The sequence below is a fragment of the Sus scrofa genome, chromosome 13 (genome assembly GCF_054392235.1).
Source record: "Sus scrofa isolate SSC_HxYL_T2T_F1_AM1 chromosome 13, Sscrofa_HxYL_maternal_Yorkshire_Landrace_v2.0, whole genome shotgun sequence".
Taxonomy (NCBI): domain Eukaryota; kingdom Metazoa; phylum Chordata; class Mammalia; order Artiodactyla; family Suidae; genus Sus; species Sus scrofa.
Genome location: NC_139395.1, coordinates 28,564,842 through 28,592,352, shown reverse-complemented (window position 1 = coordinate 28,592,352; position 27,511 = coordinate 28,564,842). Strand labels below are relative to the sequence as shown.

Genomic DNA, 27,511 nt, shown 5'->3' with positions numbered 1-27,511 from the left:
GGCCTTATCTTTATTGTGGGTACATTCTGAGGTACTAGAGACTGGGACTCAACACGTGAATTTGGGGTGGGAGACACACAGTTCAGACTGAAACAGAATTCTGTGTGGCTTTTAGAAATCACACTCTGTTTTCTGTTTGTCATTGCTTTGAGTTGTAATTATGAAACTCTTTTATCTTAGAGGATATGTGAAGTTTAATCCCAGAAGCAAAGTTGGCAACTCTGTGGCCTTTTATTGTCCTTTCTTGTTCTCTTCTGGAAAAGTGATTCTGTGTCTTTTTCATGGGCCCACGGACAGCTTTGAGGATCTGATGAAAGCTTTATGTCAGTTAACTTTGACAAACGACCTCAAAATTAATAGATTGTTAGAATAACCTCTTGTCTTCTCAGCATACTGTGTGCTGGGAAATTGGGCTGGTTTGAGCTAGGATTTGCTGATCCATGTCAGCTTGGCTCACCTGTACGTTGTGGACACCTGGTTTTCAAAGGCTTTGCAGACAGATGTGGTGGTGGGCTGGCTGTGCATTGGGTGTTGGTGGGGTGGGGGAACTGGGCCACATGGTGCTTGTCATTCAGCAGGTGAGCCTGGGCTCAGCCACTAGTTTGTGGTCGTGGAAGAAAGAGTAAGCCATGATGAGTAAGTGCACTTCAGTTCTCTCCTTGCATCACTTTTCCTGATGTTGTCCAGGTCTATGGTCGAGTGTAGATTCAAGGGTGCAAACTAGACACCATCTTTTGCTGAGAGGAGCCTCACAGACATATTCCAAAGGGGCATGCCTGCAGGGATGAAAAGAGCGTGTGGTCTGTAGTGTGATAAAGGAGGAGATGAGAAAAATAAACTAAGTAAACTGTAGCCTTACAAGTATTTTTCCCCACACTGAGTAATTACCGTTTGAGAAAAAGTGAAGACTGTCCTCCAGAGAAGTGGATGTTGAGAGTGAAAACACACCAGGCACAGGAAACGGGAAGCGATCTCAGGGGAGTGGGGGAAGCACCTAAGCATCAGCCTCATGAGCTTGAGGAAGCAGGAAACACATTTTCTGAGTTCTCAGGAGCTTCGAACAGGAGACATTTGTCTGTGGAGAGCCAAGGACACTTTTTCGTTGAAGACTTTTTTCTCTTGTTATGCCTTTTTTTAATGTGAACTGTTGATGACGTGACAGCAGGGAACACTTTGGACCAGTAGAGCCCTGGAAATTTCACCCTGAATCCTCCCATTGCTACTTTACTGAACTCTAAGACACTGCATATGAAAATGCTTAACTGAGAGATCTGGAAACCATGCTTCCTCTGGAAACGTAATCATTTTTTAAAAATTTTTTATTATAATTATTTTTTTAATAGTTATTTCCCCAATACAATTTTTTTTTCTACTGTACAGTATGGTGACCCAGTTACACATATATGTACACATTCTATTGTCACACATTATCATGCTCCCTCATAAGTGACTAGATATAGTTCCCAGTGCCACTTAAACAGGAATCATTCTCCATAATCTCACGAGAATAACAACTGCTTTGTTATTCTTAACAGCCAATACTGATTGATACCTACTCTATTCTGATACCAGTTTAGGAGTTTCTTTATATCTTATTACAAGATATGCCTTAATCCACTGTCCAAGTTAACCATTAATCCCTACTCCCTACTCCATTAATTTAGAGGACTGAGGACAGTCCTAAGCACATACTATAGAACTGAATCATCAAACTACTTAATTTAGGGTATGTGGATGTTGAGCACTTTTAACATGTTGCTGGGTTTCAGCCTACTAATATGAGAGAGGCAACTTCTATTAGCTTGAAATATCCAAGGGAACTATACTCTCCTCCACATGAAAAAAAAAGTCCAATTCATAAACCCCTACAGATTAACTTTTTAAACACTAACAGCATTCTCCAAAAAAAAAAAAAAAAAAAAATTAAAAGAGAGTTCCCTGGTGGTCTAATGGTTAAGATTTAGTGCTTTCAGCACTGCAGCCTGGGTTCAATCCCACATCAAGCCACTGCACGCTGTAGCCCCAAAGTAATTTTTAAATTTATTTTTTGTTTGTTTATTTATTTATTTATTTTTGTCTTTTTGCCTTTTCCAGGGCTGCACCTGCGGCATATGGAGGTTCCCAGGCTGGGGGTCTCATCAGAGCTGTAGCTGCCGGCCACAGCCAGAGCAATGCATCTGTGACCTATACCACAGCTCATGGCAATGCTGGATCCTTAACCCACTGATTGAGGCCAGGGATCAAACCCACAACATCATGGTTCCTAGTCATAGGAGCCACAACAGGAACTCCCCAAAGTAATTTCTTTAAAAAAGACTGACAGCATCCTTGTTCAGATTAGAAATGCCATTTCAGAAGAGATTGAACATGATGGATGTTGTCATTTCTAGCAACATAATTTAGATGTGGTCTCCCCCCTACGTTACAAGGTAGCATTGAATAGCAAGGGGATGATGTGTGTAATTCTGTTTTGCTTATAATAATGCTGCATAACAAATCTTCAAATCTCAGTGGCATTCATCAGTAAGCATTTATTACCAGACCCACAGGTCTGTGGGTCTCCTGGGCTGGGTCTCCATCAGGCAGCAGGTTTATGTGTGCAGATCTATTCCATGTGTCTTATGCTTGGCCCAGCTGGAGAGGTAGATGCTACCTGGGGTATGTTCATTTCTTGGACAGAAGCTCCTAGAGGGACAGATGCAGACATTCAGTATTTGTTAAGACTGAGGTCCTGCCACTTCCAAACTCCTCGGCCAGAACAAGACAACACAACTAAAACCAAAGGCAGGAGTGGGAACAAACACTGCCCACCAAGACACAAGAGTGGGAAGTTCGAAATCTCCAGAACCAATGAAGAACTGGGGCCAATGATTCTACCATGGAGGGTGGTTGTTTCTGGAAACAAAAGGACATTCAATAGGAGTTGAATACGTGATTTATCGATATTTATTGCTTAAACTAGAATTGCTTGGTGTGCTTCTTGATTCACCTGAATCTGAAAGAATTCATAGATCCTTTTGAATACGTTTACTTGAAGTAGTGATTGAGTTTCTATCTTGTTTTTGCATCTCCAACAATAGCTTGAAAATTGGACTTTTTTTCTCTGCTGACTTCTCCCTTTTTTTCATTATCCATTAATGTCCTTATTTTAATTCAGCCCCGAGGTGCTGAAGAGTGAGCCGTATGGGGAGAAGGCTGATGTCTGGGCTGCAGGCTGCATCCTTTATCAGATGGCGACTCTGAATCCTCCTTTCTACAGCACCAACATGCTCTCCCTGGCCACAAAAGTAAGCAGCCTCAGGAGATAAAAGGGGCTCTTGTCACCAAAAACACCATTGCTTTTCTTCTTAAATAGATCGTCCGTGATTTTTTTTTTTTTTTTTTTTTTTTTGGCAGCAGAGGTTCCCAGGATAGGGATGAAACCTGAGCCACAGCAGTGACCTGAGCCACACAACAGTGACAGCACTGGATCCTTAACCTGCTGTGCCACCAGGGAACTCTGAACCTTTGTGATTTTAATAAAATTGTCAATTAAAAGCAGGCATTGGAGTTCCCTGGTGGTGCAGTGGGTTAAGGAGCTGGCATTGTCACTGCTGGGGCACAGGTTTGATCCCTGACCTGGCAACTTCCTCATGCTCCAAGTGTGGGCAAAAAAAATAAAGATAAAAAAATAAAATAAAAGCAGGCATTGTTTTATAGCCACATGATCCAATTTATTTTTTCCCCTTTATTCTAAATCTATATAATGTGCTACAGTACATTTCTCCCTATAATTGTCTTCAATTTATCATAGAAAATTATAACCATAAATCTATCAAATTGCTTTTGGTCCTTTATTGTTTATTGTGGTTTGACTGCCGTCAATCCAGCATATTATAATATGCTGCACATCGTTAATGATGACTCTGAGGTTAACTTTAACTTAGTTGGAAGAATATAATTCTGTGCTCAAGAACTGCTTAATTGATGATTTTTTTTTTTTTTTTTTTTGCTTTTTAGGGCCACACCTGTGACACATGGAAGTTCCCAGGCTAGGGGTCTAATCTGAGCTATAGCTGCCAGCCTACACCACAGCCACAGCAACACAGGATCCCAGCCTCTTCTGTGACCTATGCTGCAGCTTGCAGCAATGCTGGACCCTTAACCCACTGAGTAAGGCCAGGGATCAAACCTGCATCCTCAGGGATACTAGTCGGGTTTGTTACTGCTGAGCCACAGTGAGAATTCCGATGCTAATTTTTAATTTGACGGGAGGTTTTTGTTTCTGATGAAAGTCCATGCATGCTGTTATGATGCTCATTGAGTAACTCTTGTATCTCCTGTCTCAGCCAAGTATCACCCCTCAGAGACACTTTACTTCGGTCACTCTAGTTTGTTTGTTTTGCAGATAGTGGAGGCAGCGTATGACCCAGTGCCTGAGGGCATCTACTCTGAAAAGGTGACCACTACTATCAGCAGGTAATTAGTCTCACAACTTCAAACCTATAGGGATCATCAAGAAGTACTTCATATCTGTGCAAATTTACTATGGAATATTTGCAGAGAGGAGGGGCTCCTAAATAATGCAAACCCAGAAAAATGTTTGTCATGAGGACCATTTGGAAGCCACCCAAGTGTCCAAGAGGAAGTAGCACATTCACTTGAAATATTAAGCAACAATTAAATTGACTACTCAGAAGGCTTTTATCAACCTGTAAAATGTTTCATCTGACGCTAAAACCAACAAAATACAACTCTTTATAACTATGAAGAAAACGTAGTTGTGCATGAATCTGGAAAAAGGCTATATGAAACTGAGAAAGGCCATGTCAGATGATAAAATTGCAAGCATTCGTTTAATTACCTTTTTTTGTTTGTTTGTTTGTTTGCTTTTTAGGGCTGCACCTACAGCATGTGGAGGTTTCCGGGCTAGGGGTCTAATCAGAGCAGCAGCTGCTGGCCTACACCACAGCCACAGCAACACCAGATCCAAGCTGAGTCTTCAACCTACACCACAGTTCATGACAACGCCAGATCCTCGACCCACTGAGCGAGGCCAAGGATTGAATCCGAAACCTCATGGGATTCATTCCGCTGCGCTATGACGGGAACTCCTTTTTATTATTTTTAAGTTGGTGATGTCGGAGAATAATTTTTTCAAAGAAGTGCTCCTGCCCTCCATATAGTAGGAGTTTAATGAAACTCCTTATAGAGTCTCCAGGTTCTGCCCCGACAGGGCTTGTCTCAGGGGACCTCACCCAGCCCCTCCCACCTTCCCTCTGCTCCCTCTGCTCCCACCACAGGGAGCTCCTCTCTCCTGCTCTGGCACTCACTTCCCTCTGATACCCACAGGGGCACAGGCCCTCGCTTCCTCTGGTCTCTGCTGAGATTGGATCTCTGCATTGTCAGGGCACCTGCTCTGATGCCCCACACAGCCTTCTGAATTCTCTTGTCCCCTTGCTTGCTTTACAAAGCTCATACCACCCACTATCCCTAACACATTATACACATGCATTTCTTTTTCTTTTTATCATTTAATTATATATATATATATATATATATATATATTTCTACTGTACAGCATGGTGACCCAGTTACACTTATATGTATACATTCTTTTTTCTCACATTATCATGCTCCGTCATAAGTGACTAGACAGAGTTCCCAGTGCTACACAGCAGGATCCCATTGCTAATCCATCCTGAAGGCAACATTCTGCTTTTATTATATACAATGTAATACTATTCAGCCATAAAAAGAATGAAATAATGCCATTTGCAGCAACATGGATGGAGCTAGAAACTCTCATCCTGAGTGAAGTAAGTCAGAAAGAGAAAGACAAATACCATATGATATCACTTATATCTGGAATTTCTTTTTCTTTTTTCTTTTGCCCTTATGGCATGCAGAAGTTCCCGGGCCAGGAATTGAACCTGCCCCACAGCTGGAACCAGAGCCACAGCAGTGACAATGCTGGATCCTTAACCCACTGAGCCGGGAGGAAAATGGAAATTGTAATAGTATCAACCTCATCAGGCTGGTGTGATGATGATGCAGAGTAAAATATGCAAATCACGTAGCATAGGGCCGGGCAGATGGTGGGTCTTAAGCAGTGTTGGCAGTTATCAGTTATACTGTGGGAGATGAGCTTAAACCGCTTTTGAAATCATCTGAATTCCCTGTACACTAGATCCACCCTATTGCTGATGAAGCCAGATGAATGTATTTAAACTGCTCACTTCCTGTTCCTCGCTATTTGTTTTCTGGAAAGTGCCTTAAAAATTCAAGAAGTCTCTAGAGATGTCAAGAAGAGAGTACCATATTGACTCATTTAATTTCTCCTTTTTTAAGGTATTTCAGTGTCACAAAGAATAGGTAAGGGTAGTGCAGATAAAAAGTACAGAGACATTATCGTGATTTTTGTGGTATTGTGCAAACAGGACCATGATTTGCTTCTGACACTTTCCCTGGCTTTTGGCGTCCAAGCCTCTCAGGGCTGTGGGGTTAGTGGAAGAGTCAGATGTCAACGTTATCATGAAAAGGTTAACATCAATAGGTTCTAGAATCAAGTGGATTCTAACCTCTGTTTTCCACTCACCTTAACCTTCCCAGCCCCCCTTTTCTTATTTGCGAGGCATGGGTAGCAATAGTAACTATTCGTGGCCTAAGTAAGATAATGCTTCTGATGCTCTTAGCACAGTACCCAGTACCCAGCATGTAGCGAGCCCTCAATACAATTAGATATTTCTAGTAATACTAATATTATACTTATTTATGGAAATAAGTATATAAAATTATGATAAATGCGATGAAGGATGATAAATAGGGGGCATTGAGAGGTTACCAAAGAACTTGGTCTAGCCTGGGGATTTGGGAACATTTCTCTATGAGGAAAGGACATGTAATCTGAGACCTGAACACTCACTAATTCTTAATTAGCAAACAGAGTGGAGAAAGCATTTCATAGACCCGCATCTCTGAAGGCTTTGCTGAGCTGAAGAGCTTGTCATGTAAGTAAATGCGTCAAGGAAAGGAGAGAAGAGCCAGTAAGTGAGCTTGGGAGGTGGCCAGGATCCAGGTTGACAGCTTCTATAGGCTTCATGGATGGTTTTTAATTTTTATCTCTAGTACTGAGGAGAAGATTGAAGGGTTATTAATAGGTTGAGCCATAGTGAACATTTCTTTAGCAAAGATCATGCTGGTTGATCTCTGGTGAATAGACTGGAGGGACTGAGCCGGGGAGGGAGAAGCAGGTCCGGCTGTTCCCTGAGAGGTGACGGTGGCTTTGACTGGAGTGTTGGTGGTGGCAGAGAGAAGGAAGGTTGTTTCCACTGTGGGTTAGAAGTTGAGTCCACAAGCTTTGGAACACAAACATAAGCGGATTAAAAAATACTTCAGTTAACTGGGAAAATGGAATGACATGGAGAATATGAAAACAATTGGATTTATTATGTGGAACCTCAGCAGATGGAGTGAAGACCATGGAGTGGAAGTTAGTGGCGGATGGGGGAGCAAGGCCAGCTCATCTTTAGGAAGTGTGTGTCAGAATTAGGGATGTCCTCAGTGGAGCAGGCTGCGGAATCGGTGGTGAAGTCCCTGTCACTAGGGTGTTTAAGAGCAGAAGTGAGCACTGTTAGAGCACTCCAGAGTCAATGTTTTGAGTATACTTTTAATTCAAAATACTGAGGTGCTGTAATTGGTAGGAACTGACAATTTAATTTCATAATTGACTGCAAGTTAAGATTGCAGCATGCAGCCTATAACAGATGTAGTTAATGTATAACTTTGACTTGAATTTATATAAAACTCAGTGTCTGGATTCACATTACAAAATTTTATCTTTGGAAAATTTGACATAAAACCAGAATCAGTTGTGAGTTGCATGAAATTAAGTATTTGATTTGCTTTGAAGTTTTAGTCTTTAAAAATTGTTTCAAAAGAACTAGGGAACAAATTCAGTTTCATGGTTTTTTTTTTCCGTTTTTTCTTTTCTTTTCTTTTTTTTTTTTTTTTTTTTTTTTTAGTTTCTTTCCTTAGCAGACTTTTAAATTGGGAGAATAACTTAGAAACCCTGAAGAGTTTGGAGCAGAAACTAAATACATGGGTTGCTCTGCCCCATACCAGTATTCCTATTTTTACTTTTTAAAAAGGAAAAACATTTCCTTTTATGCACAAAATATCCCGATTGCCTAAGGCTTCTCCGTCTGTGCCTGTTTGTATGAAACAGCCTGGCGCTTTGTTTCAGAGGCAGTCATAACGACTAAAGAAGTTGACGCTTTCAGCTAGTTTAGGGACGAGTGGATCTTTACATTTGTCACCCTACCTTCAGCTCTTCCTTTCTTAGAACATGAAATGAATACATCTGAACACTGTACCCCTCTACTTCTTTCCAGAGCAGAGTGGGGACACCATAGGTAGCATAAGTAGAACATCCCAGATTTTTTTTCTACATGGTGACTTTATGCTTATTTGATCAGAGAATCATCAAAACATTCCATCGCTCTTAAGAATTTCTCTGATGTATCGAAGTAGGGAGGCATTTCAAAGCGATGATGCTAAAGTAGAACTGGTAGGAAATGTAAGTCTCAGTGGGGTTACCCAGGGGCTGTAGGAAATTGAGACTCTGCTCTTGGAGAGCACGCAGACTTGCTTACTCCTAGTCAGTGTGGGGGCAGCACATTGAAAACTGCCAGGGGCTCTAGTCAGCTGGCCAGGACTGCTGTGTCCACCCCCACCCCACACCTGGCCCTGACCAGGCTCCCGCTCTAGCCCCTCTTGCCCCAACACTGCTCCCCATGAAGGCAGAGACTGCCATTGCCTACGAGAGTGTGCACCCTTGGGGGGAACAGAGCCCCCTGGACCCCAGTCCCGCCTCTGACCAGGGTGTGGGCAGCCCTGCACACACCCTCAGGAGGGAGCAAACTCAGCTCAGTGGTGTGGTACCAACCCCTCCAGCCACCACCCAACCTCTAGTCACACAAGCATACCGGCATAAAGTGAAGTGAGCAAAGAAGTCCAGCCCCCAGCCCACAGGCTCTGACTCTATACCCCAAACCAAGGTGGAGACTTGCCAGCACACCTGGGGGAAACCCACCTCCCTCAGAGCTCCTACTCTAGCTCCTGTGGCCCTGACTCCCCCTTGACAGGGCAGTGACAGCCACAGAGCTGAGGATGCCCCAGCTAGTACCTGGCTCTTGCTCTAGCCCCTCCAGCTCCACCTTTACCTTCCATCAGGTGGTAGCTGCCAGCCCACACTGGGAGAAAATGTGGCCCGTGCTAATATCAGATCTAGCTTCAGTCCCACCAAAGCCAGTGGGCACACAAGGACGGCATAGGGACACTCCCACACACCTTCAAGGTCAGAGTCATAGCTATTCCACCTAATTTTATGGAGACAGAAGACGGGAACAGGTTTCAAAAGAAATAGCTAGAAAAAAAAAAACGAAAAATAAAAAACCCTAACAAAACAGATAAATAATTTACCTGATGAAGAGTTCAAAGCAATAGTAATGAGAATGCTAACTGAGCTTGGGAAAAGAATGAGCACAATGAGAATTTTAACAAAGGACTACAAAATATTAAAAAAGAACCAAACAGAGCTGAAGAATATAATAACAAATGAAAAATACACTAGAGCAAATTAATAGCAGATTAGTTGATACAGAAGAACAGCATGTTTCTGTTTTCTGCAGAAATATTGCAGGCCAGAAGAGAGTGGCATGATGTATTTTAAAGTACCGAAAAGCAAAAGAACCCTACCACCTAGGATCCTCTACCCAGCAAGGCTATCATTAGATTTCCTCTTAAATGAGGTGCAAGACAAGGATGCATATTTTCACTATTTCTATTGGAAGTCCTAGAAGAGCAATCAGACAAGAAAAACAAACAAAAGGCATCCAAATTGGAAGGGAAGAAGTAAAATTGTAACTATTTGCAGATGACATCATACTGTATAAAGGAAACCCTAAAGTCTCCACCAAAAAACTATTAGAGATAATAGTTTTTATTCAAATTGCAGCCTATAAGATTATTATGCAGAAATCTGTCACTTTTTCATACATAACATATAATAATAAGCTATCAGAAAAAAGGATACGAGAAGGAGTTTCCTTCATGGCTCAGTGGTAATGAACCCAACTAGTATCCATGAGGACATGGGTTTGATCCCTGGCCTCGCTCAGTGGGTTAGGGACCCAGTGTTGCCATGAGCTGTGGTGTAGGTCGCAGACGTGGTTCAGATCCCACACTGCTGTGTCTTTGTGTAGGCCAGAGGCTGCAGCTCTGATTCAACCCCTAGCCTGGGAACTTCCATATGCCGCATGTGTGGCCCTTAAAAAAAAAGACAAAAATAAAGGAAGAGAATACAAGAAAGCAGTGCCATTTACAATTGAATCAAAAAGAATAAACTATCTAGGAATTATCTCATCCATAAAAAAAGAATGAAATTTTTCCATTTGCAACAACATGGATGGCCTTGGAGGGTATTACACTAATTGAAAAAAGTCAGACATAGAAAAATGCTGTGTGTTATCACTTATATATGATCTAAAAAGTCAAACAAACAAATGAATGTAAAAAAATAGGACAGACTCACAGGTACAGCAAACTAGTGATTACCAGTGGATATAGGGGTGGAGGGAGAGGCAAGACAGGGGAAGAGGCTTTAAGAGGTACACTACTGGGTATGAAATAGATACAAAGACATATTGTACAGCAAGTGACTATAGCCAATATTTCATAATAACTTTTTTTTTTGGCTGCATCTAAGGCATATAGAAGTTCCTGGGCCAGGGATCAAATCTGAGCTGCAGCTGTGACCTCGCCACAGGTGCGGCAATACCAGATCCTTCACCCATTGCCCTGGGGGCCGAGAATCAAACCTGTGCCATCACAGAGTCAATGCCAGATCCTTAACTCTGCTGCGCCACAGAAGGAACTCCTGTAATAACTTTAAATGAAATACAGTCTTTAAAAATATCCAGTCAGGAGTTTCCATTGTGGCTCAGAGGGTTAAGGACCCAGTGTTGTCTCTGTCAGGATGCGGATTTGATCCCTGGCCTCACATAGTGGGTTAAAGACTAGGCTTTGGCTCAGGAACTTTCATATGCCATGGGGTTCAGTCAAAAAAATCTAAAAATAAAAAAGTTTTAAATTAAAAAGTTTAAAAAACTAGAAAAACTATAGTGAGTGCTAGAACCATTTAAATTATGCTGACCAGAGATCTTGATAATTGGCTCCACAGATGCCTAGAATCAACTTCTACTAGTGTTTAGCTGTGACAGGAACAGTATTCCCTTTAATAGGCTGATGGATATCTCCCGCCTCCCAAATCTCAGAAAATTATCACATGTAATGTGTCAGATTAGCTGTTTAAAATTACTACACACATTTTAAATCTCCAAGTAACTGAATTGAGTTTTATTTTTTTATGACCTCATGTCTTGTAAGACTCTCACTAATCCAGCTGTTGATATTGTCCCCACACAGCTGGAAAAGGCCATTGAATGGTGACCTCTAGAATCATTCCTCTTGGTACATCAGGTGTGATCATTAGGGCCTAGGTCACTGGGATCCCTCTTTGATTCACTGGGCAGGGAGTCGGAGTGGTTTTAGAAAAGAACCACTTAAACAGGAGAAGCAGACTGTGCCTCGCTCCTGAGACCAGGAGCAGCTTCCTGAGCAGCCTGTAACCCTTGCCCACCAGCCCAGCTGCAAAGAGAACCGTGCTGCCTGCCTCTCCCTCCCACACTTCCCTTTTAGAAAGTCTGGGGTTCCGAACTGTGCTTAATGTCCACCTTACCCAGGTTTTCTTGGGTGCAGATCCCATGGTGGACACACCGCAGAACTTAACCTTGACCCTTCACATCCCATGGCTGGGTCCCGACTTTGACCCAAATGCTGTAATTAGCTTGTCTTTCCTTAGATGTCTCACTCCTGATGCAGAAGCCCGCCCGGACATTGTAGAAGTCAGCTCCATGATATCGGATGTCATGATGAAGTATTTAGACAACTTGTCCACATCCCAGCTGGCCTTGGAGAGGAAGCTGGACCGGGAACGGAGGCGCACACAGAGGTATTTCATGGAAGCCAACCGGAACGCAGTCACGTGTCACCGCGAGCTGGCTATGCTCCCTCATGTAAGTGGGAATCCTTCCATCTCTTCAGGATACATTCTGACAGGCTGTCTGAAGCTGCTCTTGCTTCTCTTAAAGAAAATTCATTTTTTTTTTTTTTTTTCAAATCCGCACCACATCAGTGACCCAAGTCGCTGCAGTGACAATGTTGGGTCCTTAACCCACGGCACTCCCAGGGAACTCTGGAAATTTATCTTAAGTTAGAACAATATTGTTGCATGTGCTATTTTACTATTATATAGTTGCATATTTGTATCTATTTTGTTATCTTTTAAGTCAATATACTAGACATTCCAAAGAACTAACCCATAATTTGTTGTATATTGCAAAACCAGAGGTATTGAAAAGACCCCTTAGAGATTTTTTAAGTTATAAAACGATCTTTGTATAAACAGCAGTGACTGCTTATATTTAATTTCTGCAGCCGCCGGGAAATATGAATGAAAATATTGTATGTCAGTTTACAGAAGAAAATAGTCTTGGCCTTAGAATGTTTTTTTTTTTTAATTAGGCCAGATAATTGATCTCATTACTGTTTGCGGTGGTAATAATTAATTTTGCCACAAATCAGAATACGTGTTTTTATCTTTCTTGACAGTAACCTTTACATTACTTTGCTATTTAAGTTTATTTCTGAGTGTAGTTGAAAAAGGGATGCCAGAGTCACCAGTTTCCACAAGTGCTTGTGATGGTGCCAGTGACGCCCTTGTTGTTGTCCCTTATCTTCCTTTCTCTGTGCCTTTGTTGTGTCATGACCCATAACTTACCCTTCACTCACACTCTGGGTTTCCTGAAAGCAGGGACTGAGTAAGGGGCCCTTCAACTGATAAACATTCTTTTGTTTTAACCCTCCTGGGGATTGGCCCCGTGCAGTGGGGTCATAAAGCCTATCCTTGGCTGGTCATTAGCTTCCTTTCCAGGATCCTAAAGACTAGCTCTGCCTCAGCTGGAAAAATTATATAATAAGTTGGTCTCCAAGAAGAGCTGGTTTTGATTTCTTGAATGACAGCATTTCCAGTATGGCTTGGTGGATTTATCTTGCCAAACTTGGAATCCAGAAGTTAAAGATTCAACATTGTTTTCTTTTTTATGGATTTGACTTTAATTTTAACTTTTTAGTGCAGTCATATCTTTGATTTCACTTTTCATGCTTTTTTAATTGAGGTACTATATCATTTATTAATTTACAATATTATATTACTTTTCAGGTATACAGCATAGTGGTTCAAAATTTTTTGAATTATATTCCATTTAAAGTTATTATAAGATATTGATTTTATCCCCAGTGCTGTACTTAGCATTCTTGTATTTTATTTTATACCTTCTAATTGTACCTTCTAGTTCCCTACCCTTTTCTTACCCCTCCTTTTTCCGTCTCCCCACTGGAAACCACTAGTTTGTTCTCTATATCTGTGAGTTTTTTCTGTTATAATATATTCATCTTTTTTTTTTTTTTGGTACTTGATTCTAGTCTCATAGTTTGTGGTCAGAAAATATGCAGACCCACTTTTTTTTGTAGTTGTGGATTGAATAGCTTCCATAGCACTTGTACAGGTGGAGCTACTGATACTACTTCAGCGCAAATATTTTTAACGACATTTTCATCATTTTAACGTATGTTCTAATGAGCCTTAGGTCCTGCAGAGAGAAGGAAAGAAGTGGGTGTTACAAACAAAACTTCTCTTTCAGGAAACCTTTGAAAAGGCAAGCTTGAGTAGCAGCAGCAGTGGAGCAGGCAGCCTGAAAAGTGAGCTTTCAGAAAGTGTGGAACTGCCCCCTGAGGCCTTCCAGGCCCCCTGTGTTAAAGATGAAGACCAGGCCTGTGATGGAATCTTGTCAGATGATAACTTCAACCTGGAAAGTGTTGAGAAAGGTATTTCCAGTGAAAGGGTCACAACATAAACGCGTTCTTGACTCCTTTCTGTTTCAAGGTTCATTTGCTTTTGGTTTTTATTTTTTTGTTAATGTGCAGATATATATTCAGAGCTGGATGATGAATTGGATATTTCGGATAACTCCAGCAGCTCCAGTTCAAGCCCTTTGAAGGAATCTACGTTCAGTAAGCTTTCTTTCCCAGTTTGTGGGATTCCAGCCGGTGGCAGTTTGGGAATCATACTTGGGAGTCAATTAGATGTCAGCACATACGTGACCCAGTGGTTTGTTTCCCAGGTGCTGTGCTAATTAGGACAGGCCTGTCTATCCCTCCGCATGAGCCCGACAGCCAGTCAGCTCTGTGGTTTTCCATTGCCTTCCTGTCAGTTTCATTATTTCTTGAGCAAATGTATGTTCTAACTGGGCAGTTGAGACAACTTCTTTGGAGACCGACTAAATAACCACAGGAAAAATGGAAATGACCTTTTATGAGTCTGTTGATTAGAGGTTAGAAACATAAAGAAATTAGTCTTGGTGTCAACCAAGTTTTGTACAATTTTATTTACGTTAATGCAAAGGGATGTATTATACTTAAATTCTGAGGTAAAAATAAATGTTTTAATTGCTTAGAATTATGAAAAAGGCTATGTAAATTCAGTACATACATTGATCTTTACTCCTATTTTGAAACAGTAAAGGAAATAGGGGAGTTCCCATTGTGGCTCAGTGGCAACAAATCTGACTAGTATCCATGAAGACGTGGGTTCAACCCTTGGCCTTGCTCAGTGGGTTAAGGATTCACCAGTGCCCTGAGCTGTGGTGTAGATTGCATACATGGCTCTGATCTGGCGTTACTGTGGCTGTGGTGTAGGCCAGCAGCTGTAGCTCTGATTTGACCCCTAGCCTGGGAACCTCCATATGCTGTGGGTGCTGCCCTAAAAAAAAGCCAAAGCAAACAAACAAAAAAATAGACTGGTGTATGGGGAAGTAAAGATATGTTTTGAAAAAATTTAAAGAATTTTCCTTATAGAAAGTTAGGGTTCAATTTACTCAACAAATCTGAAACTGACTTAAATGATCAGTTAGAACAGAAAATGGAGAGAAAAGAATAACTTATAAAAGAGTAAGTTAATGGAACATTTAATGAGATAGGATAGAAATACTCTGAAATAAATTGTGTAAATAATCCTCCCTCATCAATGACTGTACTGTGAGCATATCATAAAAGAAGGTTTAAAATAGTTTCTCTAAGGATCGGAGTAGGACCCTAAGGATTTAGCTTCATTCTTTGTCCCTTTCCAAAATTAATTGGCCCATCAAAATGGAGAATAGATGTTCCAGGTTTTCTGGCAAGTCCCAAATTCCAATAGTCTGTTCTCTTTTCCCTGTAAATCCCTGCCTGCTAAATAAAAGGACTTGATTTGCCATTGAGAAAACATGAATATTATGCAGTAAAAATATGTGTGCATCTATGTAGCAGATTCTAGAAGCAGTTAATTAGTAACTCTTTTGCAATGAATTCAGGGTTGTGTATCCCTAGTAACAAGGGCAGAGAGGAAAATTTGGACCCTTATGCTTGTATGAGGTTACTTCTAGCTATCTTGGAAAGGGACTTAGGCTCATTATGACATAGATACTTTATTGTACTTGGTTAGCTGTTAATAATGGGGTTTCTCTGTTTAGCACCTTTTCTTGAACAAACCGGTCAAGTAAATAGTAATTTGCAACATTATATTTTAGCTGATGCTGTCATAAACGAAGACGGTCTTATTGTAGGAATGATTGCTGAGATTGTACAAATGAGTGAGTAAATTAAAGAGTTGCAGCAGGAAAATGTGAGGCTTTTTTTTTTTTTTTAATTTTCTTGTTCCAGGCACTTTAAAGAGAAGTTTTAGTGCTTCCGGAGGAGAAAGACAATCCCAAATAAGGTATGGACCTATCGAGCTCCTAAGAATATTTTTTAGACTCTGCAGAGCTGTGTTTCTGGTGGCTACACGGCTACCTGCTAGCAGAAGTTACCTTGGCGATGTGGTTCCAGAGGCATTTGGAGCTCACCCTCCCAGAGCTGACTATACTTTACCAAGGAGCATACTGGGAAGAGGACTCAGATGGGCCTGGGAGTTAGTCTGGCTTTGTGATCCTCAGCCATGTGACGGTTTCTCTGAGCTCAAGGGTGTCCCAGGGAGGTGGGGTTTGATGAGATCGTCTGGGACTCTGGTCCCTTCTATCTTTTTTTGTGTGTGTCTCTTTTTAGGGCTGCATCTGTGCATATGAAAGTTTCCAGGCTAGGGGTTGAATTGGAGAACAGCTGCTGGCCTGCACCACAGCTACAGCCATGCAGGATCCAGGCTGTGTCTGCAACCTATCCCATGGCTCACAGCAACACTGGATCCTTAACCCACTGAGTGAGGCCAGGGACTGAACCCACATCCTCATGGATACCAGTTGGGTTTGTTACTGCTGAGCCACAACAGGAACTCCCGTGGTCCCTTATACTTTGTTGTTCCATCCCCAGGATATAGGTCTCATGCTCATGGCACATGTGGCAAACATGTGCCACGTCACAGCCATCTCCCAGCAGGGAGTGAGATGGGGAAGTGAAGACAAGCCCTTCCTTTTGGCTCTTCCCTTCTGCTCATAGACTGGCGGCCAGAATTTAGTCATATGACCATACCTAGCTACAACAGACAATGGATATACTTGGGGGGGGGGGTTCTATTTTAAAGGAAGAAACTATTATTTTGAAACAACCAGCAGTTTATGCAGCAATTGTCTCTTGGGTTAAGGGGACTGAAATAAAACTCTCTGATCTGGCCTTTTGCAAGTCCCTGACCTCCACGAGCACAGTTCAGTGGCCTTGAGTGAGGCTGCTGGGAACAGAAGCCTGATCTTGGTGGTTCGAGAAGTTACAGAGGCAGAGATGTGAACAATTGAAGAAACTAAGGAGTAAGCTGGACAGTGAGCTGTTGGGAATGTTTGATGAAAAAGGACCTTCTAGAATCAGGATGACTGCGGAGTGAATGGACTGAGGAGAAGCAGCTGATGGAGAGGAGAGACTGAAGAGGAGGAGGGGACAGCAGTGCCCAGGCTCAGAGCAACTGTGGGGCCAGAGAGCCAGCCTGGGAAAGGGGGAGGGACAGCCCTTTGTCTGTGTCTGAGGAAAGGGAGGCACAGATAACATTAACTGGGGGGGGGGGGGGCGCGGGGGGGGGGTAAGAGGAGAGGGATATGGAGGCAGATTTATCCTGGTGGTTTCTGTTTATTCGATGATGGTCAGCTCACTGCTGAGAGGATGGTCTGGTCTGAGGAGTGTGATCAACTAGGCAGAGCCAGTATAGAGACGTCAGGGAACAGAGCCGGGATGGCAGCGGGGCTGCCCACAGTTGTGGGTCCATGGCCCAGTGTGGGTGGGGCCACATGTCAGTGGTGCTGACAGGCAGCAGGGTTTGGAGCCATGGCTGATGCTGGCTGGGGAAGTGGCTGAGCGCATGTGACAAGAAGCTGAGGCTGAAGCTTGACTAGTTAGGCTTTGTGGATGCAGGCAGAAGGACCTGACTTGGTATAACTTAGGCAACAGGGAGTCCATTAGAAGGCTTTGGGGGGAGTTCCCGTTCTGGCTTAGTGGTTAATGAATCCGACTAGGAACCATGAAGTTGCGGATTCGATCCCTGGCCTTGCTCAGTGGGTTAAGGATCCGGCGTTGCCGTGAGCTGTGGTGTAGGTCGCAGATGTGGCTTGGATCCTGTGTTGCTGTGGCTCTGGTGTAGACTGGTGGCTACAGCTCCGATACGACCCCTAGCCTGGGAACCTTCATATGCCGCGGGAGAGGCCCAAGAAATGACAAAACAAAGAAAAAAAAGGAAGGCTTTGGGGGACTCGCATAATTGGGAACCTACCTGTGAAGCAATCTGCTAAGGGGTGGGAGCCAGGCTAGCTCCTGAAGTCTGTGGAGGAGGCTTCTGGAAGACTTTTAAAAGCTCTGAGGCTGGGCTGAACAAGCTCCCAGTCTGTGTGTTCTGTCTTTGTGTCACCTCTCTTAGGACCCAGTGTCCTGTAAGAGCCAGTGCTAGCCTGGCTCGGGTCAGGCCCCATTCACTGCTGTGGGAGGGCTGAGCCCCTTAGTTGGTTTCCTGTTTCATGTCCTTCACTCATAGTTGCTCAAGGGCTGACAGTTAGCTTTTCTAAAGATACAGAACCATGAGATAACTAAATCTGACTTACATATAAGTTCCATGTAATAAGTAACAAAAGGCAGGAGAAAAATAACTTAATGGTGTATTTTTATATATTGTTTTTAATGAATCTGACTCCTAGCCTGGGAACTTCCATACGCCGCGAGTGCGGCCCTAACAAACAAATAACTGGTGTGAAATTGGATGTCTTGAGCACACATATCTCTGTGAAATCAAAAGGTAGTGGACATATCCACCCATAGTGTCCTTGTGCCCATCTGTGCCCAGCACTGTTGGTCCTTACTCCCTGCCCCAGGCAGTCATGGTAGACTAGTGTGCATTTTAGAATTTAATGTGAATTTGCTATATAGTACATTTGTTTGTGGACTTCTTTCAGTCAGCATAATTATTTCTACATCCGTCTACATTGTTTTGTGTATCAGGAGCTCATCCCTTTTTTGTTGTTCAGTAGTATTCCATTGTATGGATAGGCCATGCGTTGTTTATCTATTCACTGTTCATGGACATTTGAGTTTCAGTGTTTGGCTGTTACAAACAAAGCTGTGATGAACATTTGTGCCTATATAGATATATACTTCTTTCCTTTGAGGTAAATGCCTGTAAGTGAAATGGCTGGGTCATGAATAGATATATGCTTACCTTTTTAAGAAACTTCCAAACTGTTTTCTAGAGCAGCTGTACCATTTTTGCATTCCCAGTTGGAGAGATTTGAATTGACATGCTGAAGTTAATTATAGTATTTGTGGAAATCATCTTTTAGTTTGATGTGTGCATCTCTGAAATCATAAGGAACAGAGGGAAAAGGTAATTGGCTTTTCATGGTCAAACTCTCACAAAGTATTATCTACTTTGAAAAAGTCATATGAAATAAATACCCTTGTTGTTAGTATTTGTTTGATGTTTTATGCACATTGACAGATTTAGCCAAAAGCTGAGGTAATGTCTGTGTCAAGAAAAAGGCAATTAAAAATGCAGTAATTAGGTCTTTCTTTAAAATGTCCAGCTTTAATCATTTTTAATGATCTAAGTGATGTAAAAGTCTCCTGCCTCCATCACAGCGTCCTGGGAGAAGATTACAAATGGGCTTGGCCTTTTCCAGTTCCTGTCTGGGTTTTATGCTCTCACTCAGTTGATATATATGTTGATAGTTCTAAGTCAATAAGTCATAGTGTTTTATTTCAGTTTACAAATAAGTTGTCCTTTATAGTGGAATTTGCTAATATAACAGCTTCAGCCTCTTTATCACATACACTCAAGTCCTAGTAAGCTTTGGTCATTATATTATGACCTTCTTAAGAACATCCATTGAGTCATCAATTAATATTCATCAGACCACAACTAATTATCGGTTAATAGATCAGTGACTGTTACCTTAAATTCTCTCTCTAATAGGCCTAAAACTTCACCTACTGGCTTGAACTTGCAGCCTTTGCCATAGTCATAGCTTAAGCCCTTTTTAAAGATCCTGTTGCTCAGACAGTAAGACTTTTCCATGCATGCTTGTGTCCTGTTGCCAAGGCAACAGGTGCACTTGGCAGGCTGGTTTGAGACATTGGATGTTTGTGGTATCAGAGATGCCTGTAGTTCACAGCTTCTTTGATGAATCAGTGTATGCATAATTATACTCAAGGATGCGTGCTAGACTCTAGTCTTTATTTATAAAGATGATTTTGCATGTTTGTGAGCATTCAGTATCATACATGTGATGGGAAAGACCTTCTGTGATCTTGGGACCTAGGGGTCTTGTCTCATTTTAGCAGAAGTCTTGCTTATTTTAACTATAGAGAATAGAGACCTCCATTCCTTTTCATAATCCAGTTTCTAGTAATCCAGATCTAGTTTCACTTAATTGAATAAATACTCTTGATCACTGCTTGCCAGAAGTAACCTGGCCTGGTAGCCGATGTCATAATCAAGCAGTCTTACAAAAATTATTGTCTGTAAGATCACTATCTTCCTTTTCTGTGACAATCCTAAAATTTCCTGACTAATTGCTTATTAGTTTCTAGCTATTTTTGGAGTGTGAGTGCAGAGCCACAGGAGCCCTCTACCGCTTTCCTGCATTGATACCCATTCCATTAACATGATAGGTAGACAAAAAGCCCTTAGTCAGCAGAAGGCAACCCTACCTAGTGTTACTTATTCACATGGGACATATTTATGAGCATCAGCACCTGAAAGAGACATTCAAGCTGTAAAATGCTAGTGAGCTCAGATGGTGTGGTTGCATCATCTTAATGCTGCAAGCCACACCTCTCATTTCATAGGCTTAAAATTTCTTCTTTCTGTCAGCGTCAAATAGTATTGACTTCTTTTCACAATTGAATTAAATGATGTGATGCCCTTACAAGGCAAGTGACTACATTTCCTTAATTCAGAAATATATTTAAAAGAATTGCATCAATATAAAATTCTAGACTCCATCTCCTTCATGATCAAGACTCCTCTGAAAAAATAAATTATTCAAGTAATTTATCTCAAACTTGAGTCAATCAGTGAAAACTTGATTTATAAAATTACAAAGTTAATACCTCCTATTGATGCTTTACCTGTAGTGGTCGGGTGAAGTGTAAGTTGTAGGCGAACACTCATACTCAGTGCTTCAGTTTTAGCTCATGTAATCTACCAGATGAAATCCCACCAGATCTGAAGAGAGGTGGAAGTGATGACCTGACAGAATTTTTAAAAGCTTTTCATTTCTCTGAAATTCTGTTTTATCAGCCTTAGGTGCTGCTGGTCAATGCCCATTTCAAAACTCTTAGAGGACACAAGCTCTTCATGATAAGCCTTTTCACCATAACACGTTTCTGGAATGTTTTATTCGTGTTAAGCCACTTCCGTCTATTTCGCAGCTTGCGCTGTCATTGGGAACCACCCTCTGCAGCCATCATGTTCTGTTGGACATATACCGCCAATCTGGTTCAGTCTAGAGGCAGACGTCCCTTGCTCTCTGTGTAATTTCCATATTTTATTCATTGTCCATGTTTATGAATCCAAAGGTTTTATAGCTAAAAATGATCATTTCTAGTTAAGGATTTATTGTATTTTGAAATTTCAGGTGACTGTATTTTCTTGTGATCTGTGATGGAAATCCCAGAGAAATCAACAATTTTTCTGCTATATCTCTGCCATCTTGTAACTTTCAAGACTGTGGGGACAGTTTCTTCTCACCATTCCATCTCTAGTGTCTAGCAACTGCCTACACATAGTGGACACAAGTATTTTTGAATAAATGAAATGTGTGATGGTTATTTTTAAAGATTTGTAAAGTTTTTAAAAGAGGAATTTAGAATTATTTGAAGGGGGAACAAAGTTTAGAGTAAGTCAGCATTGCTGGGGAGGTCTATTTCACACATACCCAGTAACACATTTTTTTCTTAAAATATATTTTTTTATTGAAGTAGAGTTGATTTTCAACATTGTGTTAGTTTCAAGTGTGCGGCATGTGATTCAGTATTTTTGTAGGTTGTAATATGTTGTAAGTTATTATAAGGTGATGGCTATAACTCTTTATGCTATGCAATATGACCTTGTTACTTATCTATTTTATACCTAGTAGTTTATATCTGTTAATCTCATATACTTAATTTGCCCCTCCATCATTCCTTCTCCCCTTTGGTAATCGTTAGTTTGTATTCTATATTTGTGAGTTTGTTTTGCACAAGTGTTCATTTGTATTATGTATTAGCTCCCACATAAGTGATATCTCTTTGTTACTGTTACTTGTCTGATAACAATGATTTGTTTTTACATTCTTTTGTTCCCTTAAGGTCATTAATTACTAGGACCCATTCAAGGACAAGCATTGTGGCCAGGCTTAAATCACAGAATGGCTTAGATGAAAAATGGATTTTCTTATGTTAAGAAAGCCATTATTGGTTCTCTTTCTTTGAAGACCCCCTATTCTTTAGACTTACAAAATCTCCCTTTGAGATAACATCCTTCTTCAGTCTTGACGGGTACGGGGCTAGAGGTCTGCCTTCTTTAATTGCTTCCTATAGAGAATGGGAATTGTAGTCTAGTTAGAGGAGTGAAACTCTCTCTTGATGCTAGAGCTAGATAAGCTTTGTAATCTATCTAAGTAGTGTCTGAACCTCACTTGAGGAGCATTATTCTAACAGGTGTAGGAGAGGCACAGCAGGAGAGAGAGTTAATGACCTTGCACCATCATTATAAGAGACTTGAACTAGGAGCCCCCTAAACCAAACCATTTTTCTAATAATTTCCCTAAACTGGGAAGAGGATCATTCAGAGAGGTTTGATTTTTCATATGTGTCATAGGGTGAGTCACACTAGAAGGCTCATCAGGTATAAAGAAACAGCATTCAGTATATATTAAAGCATACATTCCTCCTTGCTAGGCTGTTTTATCAAGGGCCATGCAGTTTTGTGAGGCTACTTTTTTCTCATCACAGAAACTTCTGCGTTAGCAGATTGACAGCCTGATTACTATCATTTTAAGACTCGCTGGGTAAATTTCATTAAGGCCTCTTTGTGAATGATGAGGTCCTCTATTTTTGATTTCTAAATGCATTCCCCTCCTCAATAGCCAAAGCAGATGTATAATGCATGTTCAACAGGTGCAAAACAGGCTGCTCTAGTCAGTAAAGTTTAAGCCAGAAAACCTTCCATATATAATAACCATATATTCCATAGAATTACCATGTATAAGCCAGGACGACTTCCCCATACCTCAATATGAAGTTTTTCCATCATTTCCTCTTTCAATTGCAAATCTCTCAGTAAACCAAAATATCTGTCCCTTGGTGGTAGGGTGGTCGCAGCCTGCCTTGGGTCCATCATGTCCCTTAGCGCTGGGTATCTTTAAAAAAAAAAAAAAAGTAGATATTTGCCTACTTATTCACATTGGGAGGAAACTAATCAGATATCATGAACAAGCTCAGGGGAAACATATTGTAGGCTATACCTTTACCAAGTGTACCAGATTATAATACTAATCTTGTACATGTGCTTTTAGCAGTAGACTTAAATCAAGCAGTGATACATGCCAGGCATAGTTAAATTCTGACAACTTCATCAGATGATTTTTTCTTTCTGAAGATCAGGGCAAAAAGTATGGCTGATACAGTAACTTTGAGTTTTGATAGGACCTGGTCACAGGTCATGGGGCATCTGATCTTCATCTAAGGATAGATTGCTGTGATGAGTTTCAGAAGCAAACTTAGAATGTCTTTGTAATAATTCAGTCAAGCTTTGTAATTATGTAATATAATGGCAAGGAACCATCTGGGAGGTGTCTTAGTAAATACAGACCTCTGTTAACAAAACTAGAAGTTAATATCCACTAAGACGTAACCTTTTTCCCTCTAAAATTACCCTCATTTTGACCAAATTTAGCCAAATTAACATTGACTTGTTTGCAGATTTAAATCTTATTTCGATAAACTTGGCCTGATTACTCATGTAAGGAGTCTCAGACTGAACTTTTTAAAAAGGCCACACCAAGGGCTTGTCACATATTTTGCCTTACAGATTTGGGTGAATTCCTCCCTATTCAAAGTTCTCAAAATGTCACCAGTCAGGAGGTGACCTTCCTTATTTACTGGAACTTGTGAGTTTGCAATTTCTGGAGGGATCAGGTAGAGAGAGAAGATAAACGTTTCAGTTCCACTTAGAGAGGTGTAACTTACCAAACTGCTTAAATCATAATTAGCTTGAGAGGACAAAGTTTCCTTATGTCTGGAAAACACAGATTAAAATCCATAAAAGTTAGAACCATATTTACCAGTTCACTCAGTCAGGTGTAATTAATCCCTTTTGTTAACAGTTTTAAAAGCTATCAGGGTTTCCATTAGGATTCTTTATTTACACAGTTCAGCAGTATGATCTGAAAGTTATCATAAACCTATACTTGTCAAAATCTTTTCTATGAATCTTCTTAAAGATAAAATATTTCTGTAAAAACACTGTGGTAAAACAATAACCGTCTATGAATGACAAAGAACTTAAAAGGCCTGGTTAAATACTGACCACAATGCAGTTGACAGAGGAACTTGGTTATAATAATTAGAATTATGGCTGAAAGCATTATTCCAGGTCATATTCAAATTTTAGGAACTTTATAATTCTTAGGGTATTTATATTAATGACATTTACCCATAGAGTATAACCTCAGAAGGCTTATCACTCATATAATAATTTCTTTCCATGTAATTTAGCATACGCCAAATAATCCAAATTAGTTTAATATTTTTCTCTGATATGCCTTGGGGCCCTCTGAAGGATCTTAAATTTAGCTGGAGGTCAAAACAACTTTAATTAGAATTTGATATTTGGGGAGTTCCCATCGTGGCTCAGTAGGAACAAATCCAACTAGGAACCATGAGGTTGCGGGTTCAATCCCTGGCTTCGCTCAGTGGGTTAAGGATCTGGCGTTGCCATGAGTTGTGGTGTAGGTTGAAGACTCAGCTCAGATCTGGCTGTGGTGTAGGCTGGCGGCTACAGCTCTGATTAGACCCCTAGCCTGGGAACCTCCCTACGTCATGGGTGTGGCCCTAAAAAAAAAAAGACCAAAAAAAAGAATTTGATATTTGGGAATTTTGTAAAAAATATCAAAAAGTTTCAAAAGACTTGATCGTAGGTCACTATGAAACAATATTTGTTCATTTAACCAAAGTGACACAAGATTTCAAAAGCAAATTCCAGCAAATTTGTTACCTGTAAAGTTGGGTTTGCCTCTTGCTGGATGTCAAGCTGAAAGACACAACCAATACAAAGATGATGAAAAGGAAGGATTTCCTTTTCCAAAGGAGTTTCTTCTCAACTTTTAAGATAGTGGGGTCCATGAGGTATTGTGCAGCTGTGTGGCATGACTGTTAGCCTTGGTCATAATGCTGATGAAGACAACGACTAACATCTTCTATAGAAGCGTCTAGAATGCACTGTCACGTATGGAGGCCACTGGCTACATGTGACTTGGGCAGTTGAGTGTAGCTAGTTTGACTGAGGAATTGAATTTTAAATTTAATTTGAACATTAATTTGAATATTTAAAGCTCATTAATATTTATATTTACTACATGTTGAAATGCTAATATTTTGATTATTTTGGTTAAATATATTATTAAAGGCAACGTCACTATTTTTCTTCCTACTTTTTAAAACTGTGGCTATGAGAAAATTTGAACTTACATTTTTAGTTTGCATGATATTTCTGTTGGACAGTGCTGGACTTGTCTAGAAGGCTAAGGGGCAGGGTCATGCCCTTGCCCTTGCTGGGCATAGTGTGTGCACATAGTTAAGAGTTGCTGGAACAGACGCTCCGCTCCTCAGCTCAGCTCTGAGGCTACTGCCCATAATGTTAAGATTATGCCCCTCTTTGAAAACTTGAGGACAGGGGCCATCTATTTTCTTTCTTTAAACATACCCCCTTATTTCAGGGGTAGGAAAAATGTATTAATTTCAAAGCTGGCAAGTTTCATTTAATTTTCACGGCCCTGAAAATGTGAGCTGGGGAGGGGACAGAAAAAGAGGATCAAGAGAAGACAGGTTTGGTGGGGGATTAGAAGGATGGAAAAGGATGGGAAGGAACTCATAGTTGGATGCACAGATTTCAGTATTATTCTAGTTCTTAAGTTGGGTAGTTGGTAAATGAGTGCCAAACTTGTTATGCTTTGTGACTTAGGTATGTGTTGCATTTATGTGCCAAAACTACTGTGTCAAATGGAAGGGTTGGAGTGAGAGAACTCTTATTTGAGTCCCTGTATTCATTCCTACTCAGTAAATGCCTATTGTATGCCTTACATATGGAGAAAATTTGAGGTACTTTTGTTGCATTGCCATTAAATTGAAGTGTGGTTCTTATGATTTGTCAGGGCATAGATGTTTCTTATTTCATTAAAAAAAAAAACTATGAAGAAATTGGCTCTAGATTACAGTAGAAAAAAAACAAGATTGAAGATTACTTATGGCTGTCCTTAGTATGGTCTAAGTGGAAGGCACTGAGACCAACTTGCAAAATGATCAGGAAATCTAGCATTTTAGCGTAGGGCAAACAAAGGATGTTTATAACACTGGGAACTTAAGGAAAAATATAGTCCTCTTAGATGCAAAAATCATCTGATGTCATAGGAAGCATTGCAGTTTCTTCTTTAGGACAGCAGGAATAAGGCATGGAAAATACAACATATAAAGTTTTAAATGTTTTCAAAACAAAATAAGTGTTTTGATTTTAAATGTAACCAAAAAAAAACATTCTAGGCACTAAGATTTAGACTCATAATCATTCTTATAAACAACTGTGATGGGACAAGTGTTCTCCATTGGTCATAGAATGTTTTTTCTGCCCTGGATTCAAATATGTCTGTTTTCTCTTTTTATTAAACCCTTGAAAGCATCTTGAGAAAAAAATATACCTTTATTTTCATATGTAAACCATAGCTTTCGGTATATGTTATTCAAATCCAAGTTGAATAAATCCTTCTAATTCTGTTTTCAGAGACTTCGCTGGTGGAATAGGATCAAGACCGAGACCAGGTAATTTAGTGTTGGCAGCAGTAACATCATACACACCTCCCTGATATTCAGGGTGATTCATGTCACAGTTTCATTTCTTTCCCCCTTTTATTTCTTCAGCTTTGCTGCCTCTTGACCTGCTTCTGAAAGTGCCACCCCTCATGCTTAGGGCCGACGTTAAGGAGCTAGAGGCCAAGTTAGTGACGGGGTGGCAGTCCCATAGCCTACCCGCTGTGATCCTTCGCAACCTCAAAGACCATGGTAGTACTTATTAGATCAAGTTGATTTCAAGCGTGCAGTGGGCGAACACAAAATTGTGGTTGGGCCTGAATGTCCGAATGATGCTTGGGAGGTAACTTTAGTACAAAGAGCAGGAAAATTTTGTTTTGTTTGTCCATCATTATTAGTTGGCAATTTAAAAGTATCAAAATGCTTTCTGTGTTCACATATTTGATGAACTATTTAGGCTGTTTTTCTAAAATTTGTATTTTTGCTTTTGTAGGAATGTTAGCCAGCTGGATTTTGATGCTTACAGTGCATACCTACTAACAAAAAATAGTTACCGGGTTTTACATACATATTTCTATAAGCTCTATGCCTATAGAAGAAAGTAAAGCATATTTTTTTCTATCTTCTTTAACACAGATAATTCTTTTTAGTTATTTGTATTTGATTAAAGCAATGTTATATCAATCACATTGTTTCTCTCTAATGTAAAAATTATGGATTCTTAAAACATAAAAGTTTATAGTAATTGTTTGAGAAAAAAGAATGTATTAATATTTCTAATTTCTGTTAAAGAGGATCAGAGTTCAACAGTAATAGTAAAGTTTTTAACTAAACCTGGACAAATCAGGAA

The 27,511-nt window shown here is 40.5% G+C and overlaps 1 protein-coding gene across 18 annotated transcripts in view; it reads left to right on the top strand.

The window, feature by feature from the left end:
- The window catches only part of NEK10 (NIMA related kinase 10), a 178,728-nt gene that overhangs the window by 108,196 nt on the left and 43,021 nt on the right, over positions 1 to 27,511 (top strand). For 11 of the 18 annotated variants that reach the window (XM_084990133.1, XM_084990131.1, XM_084990130.1 and 8 more), the window contains 7 exons: positions 3,158 to 3,287; positions 4,388 to 4,458; positions 11,903 to 12,116; positions 13,803 to 13,986; positions 14,086 to 14,172; positions 15,859 to 15,913; positions 26,636 to 26,673. In XM_084990133.1, coding sequence (XP_084846259.1) covers positions 3,158 to 3,287; positions 4,388 to 4,458; positions 11,903 to 12,116; positions 13,803 to 13,986; positions 14,086 to 14,172; positions 15,859 to 15,913; positions 26,636 to 26,673 — 779 coding nt within the window. Of the gene's footprint in view, positions 1 to 3,157; positions 3,288 to 4,387; positions 4,459 to 11,902; positions 12,117 to 13,802; positions 13,987 to 14,085; positions 14,173 to 15,858; positions 15,914 to 26,635; positions 26,674 to 26,772; positions 26,914 to 27,511 lie in introns of all 18 variants that reach the window. The other 7 variants (XM_084990132.1, XM_021071458.2, XM_021071460.2 and 4 more) reach the window with 1 other exon arrangement.